This window comes from Solanum lycopersicum, chromosome 7, assembly GCF_036512215.1.
Source record: "Solanum lycopersicum chromosome 7, SLM_r2.1".
NCBI classification, from domain to species: Eukaryota; Viridiplantae; Streptophyta; class Magnoliopsida; order Solanales; family Solanaceae; genus Solanum; species Solanum lycopersicum.
Window position 1 is genome coordinate 60,672,827 of NC_090806.1, and position 14,142 is coordinate 60,686,968.

At 34.5% G+C, this 14,142-nt stretch overlaps 2 protein-coding genes across 3 annotated transcripts; one reads left to right on the forward strand and one right to left on the reverse strand.

Moving 5' to 3' along the window:
• The first annotated feature begins 1,964 nt into the window (after positions 1 to 1,964).
• Positions 1,965 to 7,407, forward strand: LOC101265045 (pentatricopeptide repeat-containing protein At5g61990, mitochondrial-like). 2 transcript variants are annotated; one of them, XM_010325600.4, is made up of 2 exons: positions 1,965 to 4,076; positions 6,877 to 7,407. In XM_010325600.4, the coding sequence occupies exon 1, from the start codon at positions 2,117 to 2,119 to the stop codon at positions 3,866 to 3,868; it is 1,752 nt and encodes a 583-aa protein (XP_010323902.2). In that variant the 5' UTR covers positions 1,965 to 2,116; the 3' UTR covers positions 3,869 to 4,076; positions 6,877 to 7,407. The 2 variants fall into 2 exon arrangements, with proteins under 2 accessions (XP_010323902.2, XP_004243877.2); XM_004243829.5 differs by lacking the exon at positions 6,877 to 7,407 and adding an exon at positions 6,677 to 6,803.
• Positions 4,892 to 13,535, reverse strand: LOC101260838 (protein ACTIVITY OF BC1 COMPLEX KINASE 7, chloroplastic). Its single transcript, XM_004243527.5, has 18 exons — positions 13,046 to 13,535; positions 11,666 to 12,240; positions 11,360 to 11,503; positions 11,097 to 11,222; positions 10,766 to 10,853; positions 10,597 to 10,690; positions 8,664 to 8,757; positions 8,275 to 8,329; positions 8,089 to 8,180; positions 7,804 to 7,974; positions 6,905 to 6,961; positions 6,698 to 6,781; positions 6,211 to 6,295; positions 5,931 to 5,992; positions 5,772 to 5,846; positions 5,570 to 5,674; positions 5,318 to 5,459; positions 4,892 to 5,228 (listed from the first exon to the last, which is right to left on the reverse strand). The coding sequence occupies exons 2-18, from the start codon at positions 12,224 to 12,226 to the stop codon at positions 5,155 to 5,157; spliced, it is 2,109 nt and encodes a 702-aa protein (XP_004243575.1). The 5' UTR covers positions 12,227 to 12,240; positions 13,046 to 13,535; the 3' UTR covers positions 4,892 to 5,154.
• Between the last annotated feature and the right edge of the window lie 607 nt (positions 13,536 to 14,142).

A 14,142-nucleotide genomic window follows, 5' to 3' on the forward strand; every position in this document is an offset into this window, starting at 1 on the left:
GATTTGTAGTACTTTTTACTTAGTTTACAAATATATAAATTTCGTTTCAACAAATTGAAAATTTCATGCGAAAATTTTTGGTCAAATTTAAACTATTTGACTCTCAAAACATAAAATGTGTCATATAAATTGAGACAAGGAGAGTACAATTTTAAAGGCTATAATCAAAATTATCTAATCACCTAGAGAAAAATAAAACCTTACCAATTTTTCATGTTCATTTGGTATGATAATTAATATTGCTACTCCTAAAATTTTGTTGGGAGTGTCACCCCCGAATGGACCTTATATGCACGACTATAATTCAGTCGGAACTTCAATGTGAGCTCAAGATACCAGATGAGAAATCGAAAAAAAGATATTACTCCCTTTATCCTGGTCTTACTTTTTTTTTTTAGTCTGTCCTATAAAATACATATACATATATTTTTATGTATATATATTTGGTAAAATTCCAATTTCATTATTTTACGAGGCGATTTTAAAGTTACAAGATTTAAAGACACATTTAATTAAGATTAGAGAATGTAAAAGTCTATCATCATTTTTTGAAAGAATATTGAAAGCACTTGTGAATTTAATGCAACTTGTTTCGCTCTCAAACTATTGACAACTTTAAAAACACCTATCTACTTGACTAACTAAGATACATCTCATACACCCTCGAACTGTTGTATGACATAACAAATGGCTCAAACTCTTATAAGAGCATGTAATAATAAGTCTAGAGAACTAAGAAGTGTTCGAAACATTCCTAAACTTGACTATGATTTGGGAGTGTATTTCTCTCATATTACAAAATCGGAGATGTATTGAAATTTAGTTAGTCAAGCAAATGATTGTTTGTAAGGTTGTTAATAGTTCAGAAATCAGGACCAAGAGAGTAATATCTTTGCAACTAAGAATCAAAACCAAACCAAACCACTTTAATCATTTTTAGATTATCAAAAAAGCAAACCAAATCAAATACAATATACATTTATCGATTTTGTTGTTAAGGATTAGTTCTGTTATTGACCATAACAAAAAATCAAAAAATGATTTCATTTAAAAGATATGAAAAAGAAAATAATTAAAATGACTAACATTAAAGAACTTTAGAACATTAAATTTAGTGTGAATAAAGCTTTTGAATTCTCCATTTTGACTTAGACGAAAGAGACAGTGACATTCCTAGTCTCACCAAGAATTACGATCGACACTTATATATATAAATCAATAAGATAAATGTTCTCGTTTGAATATTTTTGTTTAATAAATATAGGAAAAAAGGATAAATATACTCCTAAGCTATCATAAATGGTATGTAAATACCCTACGTCATACTTTTAGGACATTGATGCCTCCGTCGTCCATAAATTAGAGTATATATACCCTTTATACTAACAGACATGCACGCGTTATAATCTCATAAATCGACCTGACATTTATTAAATATCGAATTGAAAGATAAGATTATGTTACATGTCCTTATTTAATTTTTCTAAGAGTAAAGGACATATATACTCTAATTTTTTACGGCAAGGGCACCAATGTCACAAAAGTATGACGGAGAAAATCTACTTACCATTTACGATAGTTTTGAAAAATATTTATCTTTTTTTCCCATATATAAAAATTATAAATAAAAATTAATGAAATCATATATAAGATATTTAAAGTTGTTTTTAAAAAATAATATATTATGCATTATAATAATAAAATATAAATATATGATTTATCGATTCAATTATTTCTTCGAATTTATTTTCTTAAATAAATTCAAAGCCAAATTAAATACTATCCGTTTCTATATATCCAAAATCAAACCAAATTAAAGCCCCAATAAAATGTAATCATTTATTGATTTTTCAATATGAATTGATTTTTATCCAAATCGTTAACCAACAAAAAATAAAAATAAAAAAACAACTTATGGAAACCCAAACTTTTAACTAATTCGGAATTGCAATTCTAGGGTTCAATAACATTTGACTTCTTCTGCCCAGTTATAGCCAACCTACTCCATTCGCCATTGTTGATGTTTTGCTGCACTCTGTTTTCAGCTGAAACAGAGTATAAAACAGAAACCCATCTTCCAAATCCTCCATAGCCATTGAAAAATCTTCAGAAAACTATGTGGAGGATTTTTCATGGAAGAATCACAAGATGTATTGAACAAGCTACATTTCACAGACATTACTTCAATTCTCATCTTCCACAGAACAATCTAATCTTGGTTCAAGAACTCACTGAAATTCTCAAAAACAAGAAATGGAAAAGCCTCATTAAACTTGCAAGCTTAAAAAATAAGCTAAACCCGTATGTGGTTCGGTCTGTTCTTCATCAAGATCAATTGAGTAATCATCTTGAACGCCTCCTCAGTTTCTTTCAATGGTCAAAACACAAAGTGGGCATTGAATCAGATTTGGAAATTCACTCATTTTTAGCTGCTCGTTTATGTAGTAACAATTTGTATAGTCCTGCTAATTCTGTTCTTGAAAATGTAATCAGGTTTGGTTTGCCCCCTTTGGAAGTTTTGAAATCTATTGATAATTGTCGTAAAAAGTTTGATGAATCGAGAAAATTTGATCATGTCGTATTTGGGTTGTTGATGGATAAGTATAGGGAGAAAGGGTATTTGTTTGAAGCTGCTAGTGTTGTTTTTGCTCATAGTAATGATCTTGATTGTATCCCTAGCTTATTGTATTGTAATCGTTTGTTGACGGATCTGTTGAAAGATGGTAACTTTAGATTGTTTTGGCGAGTTTGTGATGCAATGCGTGAAGCAAATGTTACGTTTAATGCCCTTACGTATACTAGTATGGCGGATGCTCATTTTAGAGAGGGGAATGTTAGTGATGCCAAGGAAGTATTGGCTGAGATGGAAGAGAAGGGTCTTTGTTCAAGTAATTTTACCTACAAGTTTTTGATGAAGGGTTTGTTTAGAGCTGGGTATGTGGATGAGGCAATTGAGGTTAAAAAAAGTATGTTTGCCAAGTCGTTAGTCCCTAATCGATATTTTTATGCCACATTTATTGATGGGCTTTGTGCTGCCAATAGATTTAGAGAGGCAATAATGGTATTAGCTGAGATGTCTGAGATGGGAGTGAAGCCTGATGCAAAGGTTTATGAAGCTTTACTTGATTGTTACTTGAGACATGATGATGTGGATGAGGCTTTTAAAATTAAGGATGCTAAAGGCATCACTTTAGCCCTGTGCAATACGCTTCTTCGTGTGCTCTGCAAGTGTGGTAAGATGGAGAAGGCAAATGAACTTGTGGATGAGATGACTAGAAAAGGTATCAAGCCTGGTTCGACAACTTATGCCTTGTTGATTGAGGGACATTGTCAATGGGATAATGTTGCCACTGCCTTGGAGCTTCTTGAAGAAATGAAGAAGAAAAATCTGGCCTCTGTTGAGTCAACCTATTGTATGATAACTGATTGTCTCTGCCGCAATAAGGATCCAAACACGGCTATGTCTTCTCTTCCAAACTTGATAATGAAGAAAGGGAAGCGAAATGCTCATACGTGGAGAACTTTATTGATGAATTATCCTGGTAAAGGTCACTTACTGAAGTTGAGGGGGGTTGTGGAGGCAATGCATAAGCATGGTATTGTGCCATCTACTTCCCATTACAATATTCTTATAAAGGGACTCTGCGAGACGCGGAAGATGAAAGCTGCTCAAAGTTGCTTGGTTGAAATGGTGGATAAAGGCCTAAACCCTGACCAGGGTACTTATGAACCCTTTATTATTGGATATTGTCGAAAAGGGCAGTTGCAAAATGCGGAAAGATATTTATTGCAGATGCTGCATCATGGGTTTAAGCCCACAGAAGAAGTTTATAGTGCTTTGATTAGTGCGAACTGTAAAAGTGGTTAGGTAAGCAAAGTCTTTGGTGTATTTTGAAGTATGCATGCAAGTGTGGGAGGCTTATCTTGTCCTCCTTCGTGGTCTATTGGTGAATGGAAAAATGCTAAAAGCAGCTGAAGTTATTTCAGAACTTCATGGCAAGGATCTGGTCCGCTGATGTTTCATACTAAGAAGCTCTCATATCCATTTACCCTTTACAAGGAATCGCACAACTGAGGTATTCATCCAAACTTACTATACTCGCAATCACTTGATTGTTGGGCTGCTTAATGCAGGTCAAACTGAGAGAGCTAAAATGATATACAATATCATCTTAAAAGAAGGTTTTGGGACCAAATATTTCCACATACACTACCATGATATTTGGAAGGCTGCTAGATACTGACAATAGATAGATTAATCATGAGAAACTGATTCATTAATGTCTGTAAAGAAGTTCGCATGGGCTTGGTCCCTCTTAAGGAGGATCTACAATTTGTTGCCCTCCTTTATTCATATGATGATATGATAAAGCAAGTTTATTGAAGCAAACACTTGAACTTTGTCATTCCATTGGTTTTTATCTTGTCAAATTTCTGCTTTGTTCAGATTCTTTACCTTCTAATAAGCTGTTGCTGCATTTCTACTCAGAATCAGTGCTGCACTTATATTGTCTTTTTCATTGTGTGGGACATTCTCCTCCATTATAGGTTCTAGTAGTGTACCTTAGGTTTTATGAAGGAATTTCGTATGAGTAGGATCATGGTTCAATTTTCTGTACATGAAATTTTGCAAGTCTATTTATTCAGAGCGTTCAACATCTTCTGGTATTGCAAAAGGTCATTTTGTATTAACCATATCAAGTTTTTGTTGCCATTTCTGTGCATCAGTGCAAAGTGGCATCCTTGAAAACTTTAGCTGTTTGATCTATTAATCTTCACATCCCCCTACCCAACCTACACTAACTTAAAAATAGAAAAAACATACATTGGGATCATTGAGTAATTCAGGAGAGAGAGAGAGAGTAATTGGCAATATACTTATATACATGCATTTCTTAATTTGAAGCATAAATTTTATTGCTATACAAAAATATGAACATAGTTACAAATATGAGGAACATGATTATCCCCTTTCCCAAATTAATTTTTGGTACAAGTACCTATGCTTGCACCACATAATAAAAATGGTTCCTAAATACTGCAAGAGGTCACATTTCACCTCCTCTCTCACCCACAAAAAAATAAAATAAAATAAAAAAGTGAAAATGAAGCCAAAAAAAAAAAATGGTGGGGGAGAAGGGAATGTATAATGGCTTAAATCATTTTCTCAAATTTATCAAGTTTTTTCACTCTTTGCATGGACCTAATCAAGAGAGTCAGGAAAACACCTGCATACAGAAAGATAAGGTCAATTTTGGCAGCAAAAACAAGTGCAATTCAAATTCATCAAACCTGAAGATAGTCCTGAAAAATTCACCTGCACCAATAAAAGATCCATTTGCAAACATTTGACTGCCCTGACTGGTAAAAGTGACACCAAGGTTTAGGAGGGTGCCCCCTATGACTGTGTACATGGTTGCCATTTGAAGAATTGTAGCTTTTCGAGCTGCTCTCTCAGACTTAAGAAGATCACAATTTCAAGAAGTATTGGAAAGTGAGAAATGATTTGTATAAGAAATTTTACGAGAAGTATTAGAAAGTGAGAAATGATCTGTATGAGACTAATTACCTCGAGGACCCGAACTCTGAGTTTCAGATCTCCGGACTCAAGCTGTTTAACGATCTCTTCTATCTGCTGGACTCTGTAAGGCATGGAAATGGTGGATGTCCGTGCCTGGCAGTATTCCACATTAGATGGTATATACATCAGTTATGCTTATTTGATCGTATCTTAAAACAAGAAATTGTTAAGCAAAGGTTTAATAGGGTACATCATTAGCCTGTTTCCTTATTTCCTGAACAAGTTGTGGACCACTGCGCTGCTGCTGTCTCAAGTCCAAGAGCTCCTGCAGGGCAGATTGAATAATTTTGGAGCATTAGAGGCTAAGATTTGATTGTCAGACGGGTTAGTTGTTTGACAATCTTTCAACCTGTGCATATGGTGCTGCAATCTTAGGGAAGGAGAAATTAGGATCCAATATATAGCCAATCCCTGCAAGAATGCAACAGGAGATGGAAACATTCAGTTCAGTGATCTGTAAGTGGATTTAACATCTAGCCACAAAAATGCGAACTGACAAAAAGGGAAATAATCTCAAGAGTCTAGACTGTTTAAAGTCAAGGATCTTAACAATTATATTTAACTAATGGATGTTGCCTTGCTTTTCAGAATGAGAGAGAGGGGGAGGGAAAAAGAGAGAGAGATCGCACCTTCTAGTGTGGAAAATGCCCTGAGCACAAATGTAAAAGTGGAAGGGAAACGGAATGGTTGATCAGTTGCTATAGCAAACAAATCCTGCATTGTCTTCCTCTTGTTACATTGTGAAACACGCAAAGATAGTTTGAAGTGAAACTAACTTTCTACTTCTTGAAATTATAGTATTGTAACTACAGTGCAATTCCATACACATTTGATTTTAAAAAATGGAATATGTCAGTCTAATTTCCGAAATCAATTTCAAAATTGTGATAGACTTCCCAAAAGATAGGATCTTCGCAAGGTGAGTTTCAAGAAAACATGGCAGCAATGAGAAACTACAGCCAATCTTCATAAATGCCTCTTTAAACGAGTGGATCATACAAATATTTGAACCAAATATAGTCCATCGTATATTTATTATCTTCAATATACTAAAGGATACCAAAATTCTAATAAATTTGGCTATTATTTTTATAGAAAGTTGCAAATTCTGCATACCTCACCAATTGCAGCCAAAGTTTGCTGCTGATCTGGTCTTTGGTTCAACAAGTTGTCCAAGAAAAACTGAACAGATCTCCTCACCTAAGAAGAACAAAAGGTTATTAGGAGTTTCAATAGATAGCTACTCTTAGATAAGGCCTTAAATTCATTAGTGATTTTCTTCCTTTTCTTTGCAGGGTTTTGAGGTCAGGGTATGTAACATACAGCTGACATGTCTCCTGTGGGCTGAAGTGCTTCCAGATCAATAAGCCCTTGCATAACCTGTGTACACATAATATTTCTCTTATTAATATACACAGAATTAGCTCTCTCTACTCCAAAATATTTTAATGCAAAGCACAATAATGCTTCTGGCCACCAGATACAAAGAGATGGATTCAATTGTTTCTTCTGAGTTTTAAATGCCGCAACAATGATAACAAGTGGAAGGGGAATTTACAATCAATATTTGTCTTGCTTTGAGGCAGGTGACAGGTGGTAAATGCAAGTGGAGCATGAGGAAAAAGGTTGATTGTCTTATAAGATTTGCTCTCCAAGAGAGTCAAAAGCTGAAAGTAACTAGCTAGAGTAAGTCGAATACATCTAATCACTTCTATATCATCCTTCACTGCACAACTTACCCTAAATACAACAACTTTATGAATCTCTCTTGCATTGTAAGTACATTACTGAGAATCTTTTTGATAAATTAAAATTATTTCAGAGAATTACAATATTGTCAATTGTTGAAAATGGAAGGAGAATGTTTTCTACTTGAGATGACACAATCACACAAAAGTATTTATTTTGGGTTTTGCTTAGAAAGAATTTTGACCTCAAATGTTTAGTTGATCATTAATTACATTTGGACCAAGTTATGGCCTATGGCTATGTTAAACCTGAAAGAATGAAGAACCTAAGCATACCTCTTGATGGAGACAGCAGGATAACAACACACTCAGAAAAAATAAAGAATTTCAATAAATATGAAGAAAATAGTGTGTATTGGGACCATAACGGTAGCAGGTATATTTGCACCAGCTTGTACTAAGACTACTGTAGCACAATGCATTTGGTTCCTAATTGTGCTACTACAAACTACAAAAAAGAAACACTAGCCTGACCTTTTTTGCATCCTTTTCGTAGACAGAATAAAAAAGTCCCAGCAACCTCTCTCTTGTGAAATTCTTGATGTCTCCCATCATACCAAAATCATAATAGATTAAAGCTTCGTCAACATCAATTGCAAGATTCCCTGGATGTGGATCAGCATGGAAAAAACCAGTCCTCAGTATCTGCACAAGGTAATGCCAGGAAAAGAGTATCAGACACAAAGGAATAACATCTAACCCAGCTGATTAGCATCTATCCAAAAGATTTCAAAATGAGTGCAAAATTAACTAACTCACCTGAATTAAATAGGCTTCTATGGCGTGAGATGCGATTCGGGATCGGCTATAACCCCGCGAATCTATCATATCCAACTGGTTGATCTTTATTCCTGTTCATTAAGGTAATGGAATCTTAAGCAAGATAAATAGAATGAAAGTATTTATTGAAAAAAAAAGGAGCAGGAACAAAGCAAAGAGAGAAACCTGGAACGTATTCCAGAGTCAAAACCTTTGTTGCTGTATAGTCCCAGTACACCAACTACATTGGGGAAGGAAAATAAATAAATTAATAAGGTTTTCGATAGTAGTAAAAGAACCTGTTGAATTTCTTTTACCAGAATAAGAAGTGAATCAGCCATGATATGCACTAATTATTTCTACTTGGATCCTACTCCATAAAACTTGCTTTTATCCACATGTAGCTCTTATTAGCATTTGCTTTTCCCCCCCCCCACACAACTGGACACACACACACACAAAATGAAGATGAAATAAGGGCTAACTGATTAACGGCTAATGTAAACAACAACATAAAGGAAAATCAAAAGAAGAAACAATATATGGTTTGGGTTGGAACTCGGAAGGAAACATACAGGCACTCGGACCCACTTTATGTTCCGAAAGTCCCGACGAAATCTATCAGCATTCTTCCCCTCATTTATATAATCAATTTCCTCATACAATATCCTGAAATTTTCATAAAGACAAAGTTTAGCAGATTGAAATATATTCTACTCATCTCTTATTTATCAGAAGGTTGCGGTTTAGACATTGTTTAGCATTGCATAAAATTATCTCTTAACCAAATGGTGATTTTGAAGACTGAATAAGCAATAAGCTTATGAGAGACAATACTGGAAATAAGCAGCTCTAACTAAGAATCAAAGTCTGACAGATAACAGAATGTTGTATCGTGCAAACTTTCATCCTATAGCTAATTTATACCTTCTCCTGAAACTTCTTTTCTAAAACTTCCTCTCCTTTTACATGGGGGGGAAGGGATGGAGTCAGGAATGTCAATCTAATCGGAAACTTCACCATGGTTCTCAGTGAAAGCAAGAAAATACACATTTAGCATTTTCTAATCAATAAAATTTATAAAATTTGTAACTAGTAGAAATATGATCTTTATATGCAAAAAAAAAAAATGAAAGAAAAAGAAGCAGATATCTTGAAAATCTAGGACTCCAAGTAGCAAGTATGCTGTAAGGCTTCTATTTTATAAGTACATAAGACACATAATTGCACAAGAAGAAAGAAGATGAATAAAGTTCAAGTGCTCGCATACAATCACCATAGAGTCTATCTCTACATATGAACAAGAAACTAAAGTATCATCCCCTCATCTATTTGTTGGTATTAAGCTTATCATATAACTGAGAATTGAATTAAGAATTAGCTAATACTTTTTCCGCAAATATGCAATTGAATTGAAGCGGTAGATTGATATAAAACTTAAGAACTACATCAAGTATCTGGACAGATAATTAGTTGAAATCAATGATAAAGTTAACTTCTCAAATTATTGTGCTTATTTACCACTTCGTAAACACTAGAGACTCTCTGTTTCTATTTTCCATGATGTTTAGGATTTTTTAAAATATTCTATGTGATTAAATCAACCGTGAACTACCATACATGATTTGAAATATAAAAAAAGGAGGGCAGATGAGTTTGGAGGTATAAAGCCGTGTGCAACTTCTACACAATAATTTGGAATACAATAAAAACTCCAAAAGCACATATGTGTTTGACCTCCCATTGTGGAATGAGATGCTTCACCAAGGAAGGAGAGCCTGACCTTTACCTTTAAGGTTTTGGTTGTAAGGCTTTAGGTCCATTAGAGGTTCTGCTACTATCTTCACTGAAGTTACTAAAAACAATTTACAAGCAATAGGTGGAGGAGCGGAAAAGCCAAGAACATTTATAGGTGGGTACGGCTTTTGGACAGGCCTACAGCCCTCCCCTCCCAACACACACAAACATTTTCCAACTCAATTTGCACCCCCTCTCGACCTTTACTTCTACACCTTTTGTAAGGTTATAGAACAAATGAGATATCCCGAACCCTTTGTCCATTTTGTAATATATTTCAATTGTTTCCCCTTTTCAGCTCAACCAAATATTGTTATTCTACACACATCAAATTATCAATGGAAGGAATTCAAGAACTATATAATAGCACTTCCTTCAGCACCAGTTGTATGGCTTTCTAAGCTAGAATGAACGCCAAGGGTTTGAATTGTTCATCTTATTCAGCAAGAGATAAGGTTGGGCAGGAGATAGTTAACAGTAGTTACAGACTGGAAATTCATAGAAGAGAGATGATTCCTAGTAAAAATGTCATCTGGCGTCAGCTTAGTTTTGCTGAAGCATAAAATTGTCATTTAAGGTTCAATATATTCTGGTAGATTAGAAAGGAAAGTGGGCTGAGTAAATAGCACAAAGTAGACATAATTACTTCTTATAGTAATTGCCACTACGTCTAGCTTTTGTAAGAACATGGATTAGAATATTCTGGCTTACTTAGCACATTCTTCATATATTCCTATCCAGTCACGAGTTGGACCACCAAGAGTTTCACTTTTCTGAAAATACTCTGCGATCAACTTTAAATTTCCTGAATCAAAAGAGAATATTAAACTCAGTAAGCAATAAACACGATTGGCTAACATTTTTGGTGCATGATACTTACTCAGATCAATGTCAAATAGTTTCTTTAGGCCGGGTCTCTGAACTTTTACAACAACTTTCTCTCCACTGTGTAAGATAGCCCGGTGCACCTAAGAGCATTTTGCAAACAAAAAATCAGGACGAATTATATGCAGTATTATGGAAGACCAGGTTGCTAAAGCCTGGCTACAATCTAAAAGGTAACCACTTTGTGCTTCATTTCATCAAAGTCGATGGGCTTCGTCTCAAAAAATTAGCTGATGGACTAGATAATATTTTTTAAGAAATCAGAGCTAAAAGAATACAGTTCACTTTAAAGAAATTTAAAAAAAAATTATAAATAAACCAAACACCTGACCAAGACTAGCTGCTGCAATGGGTTGATCTTCAAACTCCTTATACAAAATATCAACTGGAATTCCCAGCTCCTTTTTAATAAACTCTTTTGCTCTCTCGGGGGAGAAGGCTGGTACTCTGTCCTGAATGATTACAAAGCAATACGAAATCACAGTCAATGCTAGCATAATTCATTTTCAAGCGTGAACTAATACAAAGGCAATTGTGCAAGTAATTGAGGAGATCATGTTCGCTTTCTCAGAAAGAAGGTAAGCTATACCTGCAACTTAGCAAGCTCATCTACAAATTCTCGAGGAAATAGATCAGATCTAGTAGAGGATAACTGCCCAAGTTTGATAAATGTTGGGCCAAGCTGCAGCACACATTCTCTTAACCATGAAGCTGTTCCACGTCTTCTCACTTTCTGCAGGTACAAAGCTCATTACATAGTGCTCATCGAATCACATAATCCGAGAAGACGAAGAAGGGATGAGAGAGTATCATTGCATGATTTTTGCTCCATACTTGGTAACAGGTTACCCTCAAATATCAATGCAAATTAAATAAAGAAAAGAGAAAAACCAACCTGTTTATCTTCAGTAAAGCCACCCACATATGTCCATTTCGCATTGTCCAAGAAAACACGCACCCGCAGCGAAAGGACAAAGGACCACACATCTATACTTCTTTGGATGGAATTATAGTTCTCATTAGCCCAGCTGAAACCTTCATCTGAAGGTAAAACCTTTAGATCTTCAGCAGGCAGAAGTTCTTTAGATTTTTGTTTCTTTGCAGGAAGTGGAGTAGCAACACGCTTAGCTAGATTTGTTCCATTGATTCTCTGTGTGGAACCATTAACAACCGTGGAACCATTAGCAGATGGTGCAATTCTCTTTGTCACTTCACTTGTAGGTACCATTTTAACTGGACGACCATTTATACCTACTTTTTCAGGGGACTCTGTCTGTTGCATTTGCACTTTAAGCCGGTGACTCTTTCTAGGTGATTTACCAGATTCTCTATCAAATTTCGACAAAAATAGGATAGAGATTGAGCCTGAAAAACTTAGATTGTTTGCATTGCTTCCATGATTTATCAGTTCTCCTCTGCGGCAATAACAGCTTTGAGAAGCCAACATTGCCGCCATTTATGGTATATATCCTGAACATGAGCCAATAAACAGATCAAAAAAGTTTATTAGAGCCAGCAACAGACAAATTTCAACTCTTCCACTGCTGGTAGATAAGAAATAGCTATTGCATATCAAGAATCAAGTAAACATAACCAATGTATTTATACAAAAAAGTTGTACATCGTAGCCATTAAAACATTTTACATTTTCCGAGCAATCTGAAGGAGAGATACTAGTACTACTGCCCAACTATGCCAGTGATAAATTTTGTCATGTAAAGACCCAAAATTTACTTCATTACCTAATCACTAGCCTCCTTTATAACCATTACTCTTTCCCAACTATCTTTAACTGATCACACAAATTTGCTCAAACAGTCACAGCTAGATGGAAATTTTCTTCCCGTTACATGTTCAAATTCATCAACCCCCATCTCCAGGAACTAATTTCATTCAGTCAAGCTAGTAGTCAATTAACTACTCTTCAGTCTCACAGTCTGATTCAATTTCGTAACCCCTATATCCATTCCTCTATACAGGAACATTCTATCGAACTGTAAACCTCACGTACACTTACCAGAATAAGCAAGTTCTTTCTTTGATCAAAAACAGCAGACTATACAAACATAGACAAGAAAAAGGGAATAATAGGTTCTGTTAACAACAAAATAGGGAAAAAAAACTCAATTTTGGACTATCACTCTAAAGTTCTTCACACAAATCCGATCATAGCAATTCTAAGAAGAAAAAAGGTCGAAACTTTTCCCAACCCACTTGCTAAAAATATGCATTAGAGTTCAAAAGATAACACTTTTAAGAGAGCAATATCACTTACAATGAGCAGCAAGAAGAAGAAGCTTAGCACAACAACAAGAATCAAAACCAGAACTCTCTTTAAATTGTGAATCAATCTTTAACCAAATTCTTGTGGACCACAAACAAATTGGTAGGTCACTTAATTTGCTCTTCTATTGCTTTAAAGAAAGGTGTAAAATGAACAAACACTTGGCGTGCACTCTTGGCAACTCACTATTATATTTCTGTTTCTTTTCAGTTAACTAATTCAATATCATAAAGTTCCAATTTTTCTTTCCTTCTTATGAAAATTCTTTAGTAGTACTAAGATGGGGTTTGAGGAACAAACAGACAAATAAGAGAAAATGGAGTTTTTAATTTGCACCACCATTATTATTGGTGGCTCTTCTTGTCCACCTGATTTCTAATTCTTTGACGTGTTCTATTTACACTCCTTACACCTCTCACTACTCTTTTCCCTTATAAATATCAACGCACCATGTTTTTTTTTGGATATCGCTATTCATGTCGTCCAAAAATTAGGGAATATTTGTTCTTTATTCTAATGAAAAGACTAAACAGGAACGAATATGCAGCACAATCTTATTCGTCGATTTCATATTTAATAAATGTCGAGTTGGTAGATTAGATTATGACACGTGTATGTATGTTAGTATAAATGGTATATATACTCTAGTTTTTGGACGGCAGGGACACTAATATTTCAAAAGTGTGGTTGAAGATATCTGCATATCATTTACGATAACAAAGATATATTTATTTTTTTTCTCATAATTACATACTCAAAAATCAATATATTAATGTTATATTAGTATAATTTTCCGACGAATGAAATTCCGATGAACCCCTAATCAGTTCAAGTAGCTCTTCATGAGAGTTGATTCCCTATGTTGTATTCCTTTTCATTTCTCCTTTTCCTAGCCTAATTTTTTTTAAAAAAAAAATCATCACATAAATTTTCCATACCACTCTTTCCTTTTAGTTGTTCAAAAGAATATCATCTCATTAAAATTAGAAACAATTTAATTTTTAAATTTATATTTTATTCCTTTATTATTAATAAAATAATCTACAATTGCAAATTATTTTTATCATACATAAATTTTTAAAAATCTT

What these genes read in the sequence shown, in the direction of transcription:
- LOC101265045 (XM_010325600.4), top strand. Translation starts at nt 2,117, where the DNA reads ATGTGGAGGATTTTTCATGGAAGAATCACAAGATGTATTGAACAAGCT.
- LOC101260838 (XM_004243527.5), bottom strand. Translation starts at nt 12,226, where the DNA reads ATGGCGGCAATGTTGGCTTCTCAAAGCTGTTATTGCCGCAGAGGAGAA. An exon ending in GCTTTACTGAAGATAAACAG is followed by an intron (nt 11,504 to 11,665) that starts GTTGGTTTTTCT and finishes TTGTACCTGCAG; the next exon opens with AAAGTGAGAAGACGTGGAAC. An exon ending in ATATATGAAGAATGTGCTAA is followed by an intron (nt 8,758 to 10,596) that starts GTAAGCCAGAAT and finishes TGAAAATTTCAG; the next exon opens with GATATTGTATGAGGAAATTG.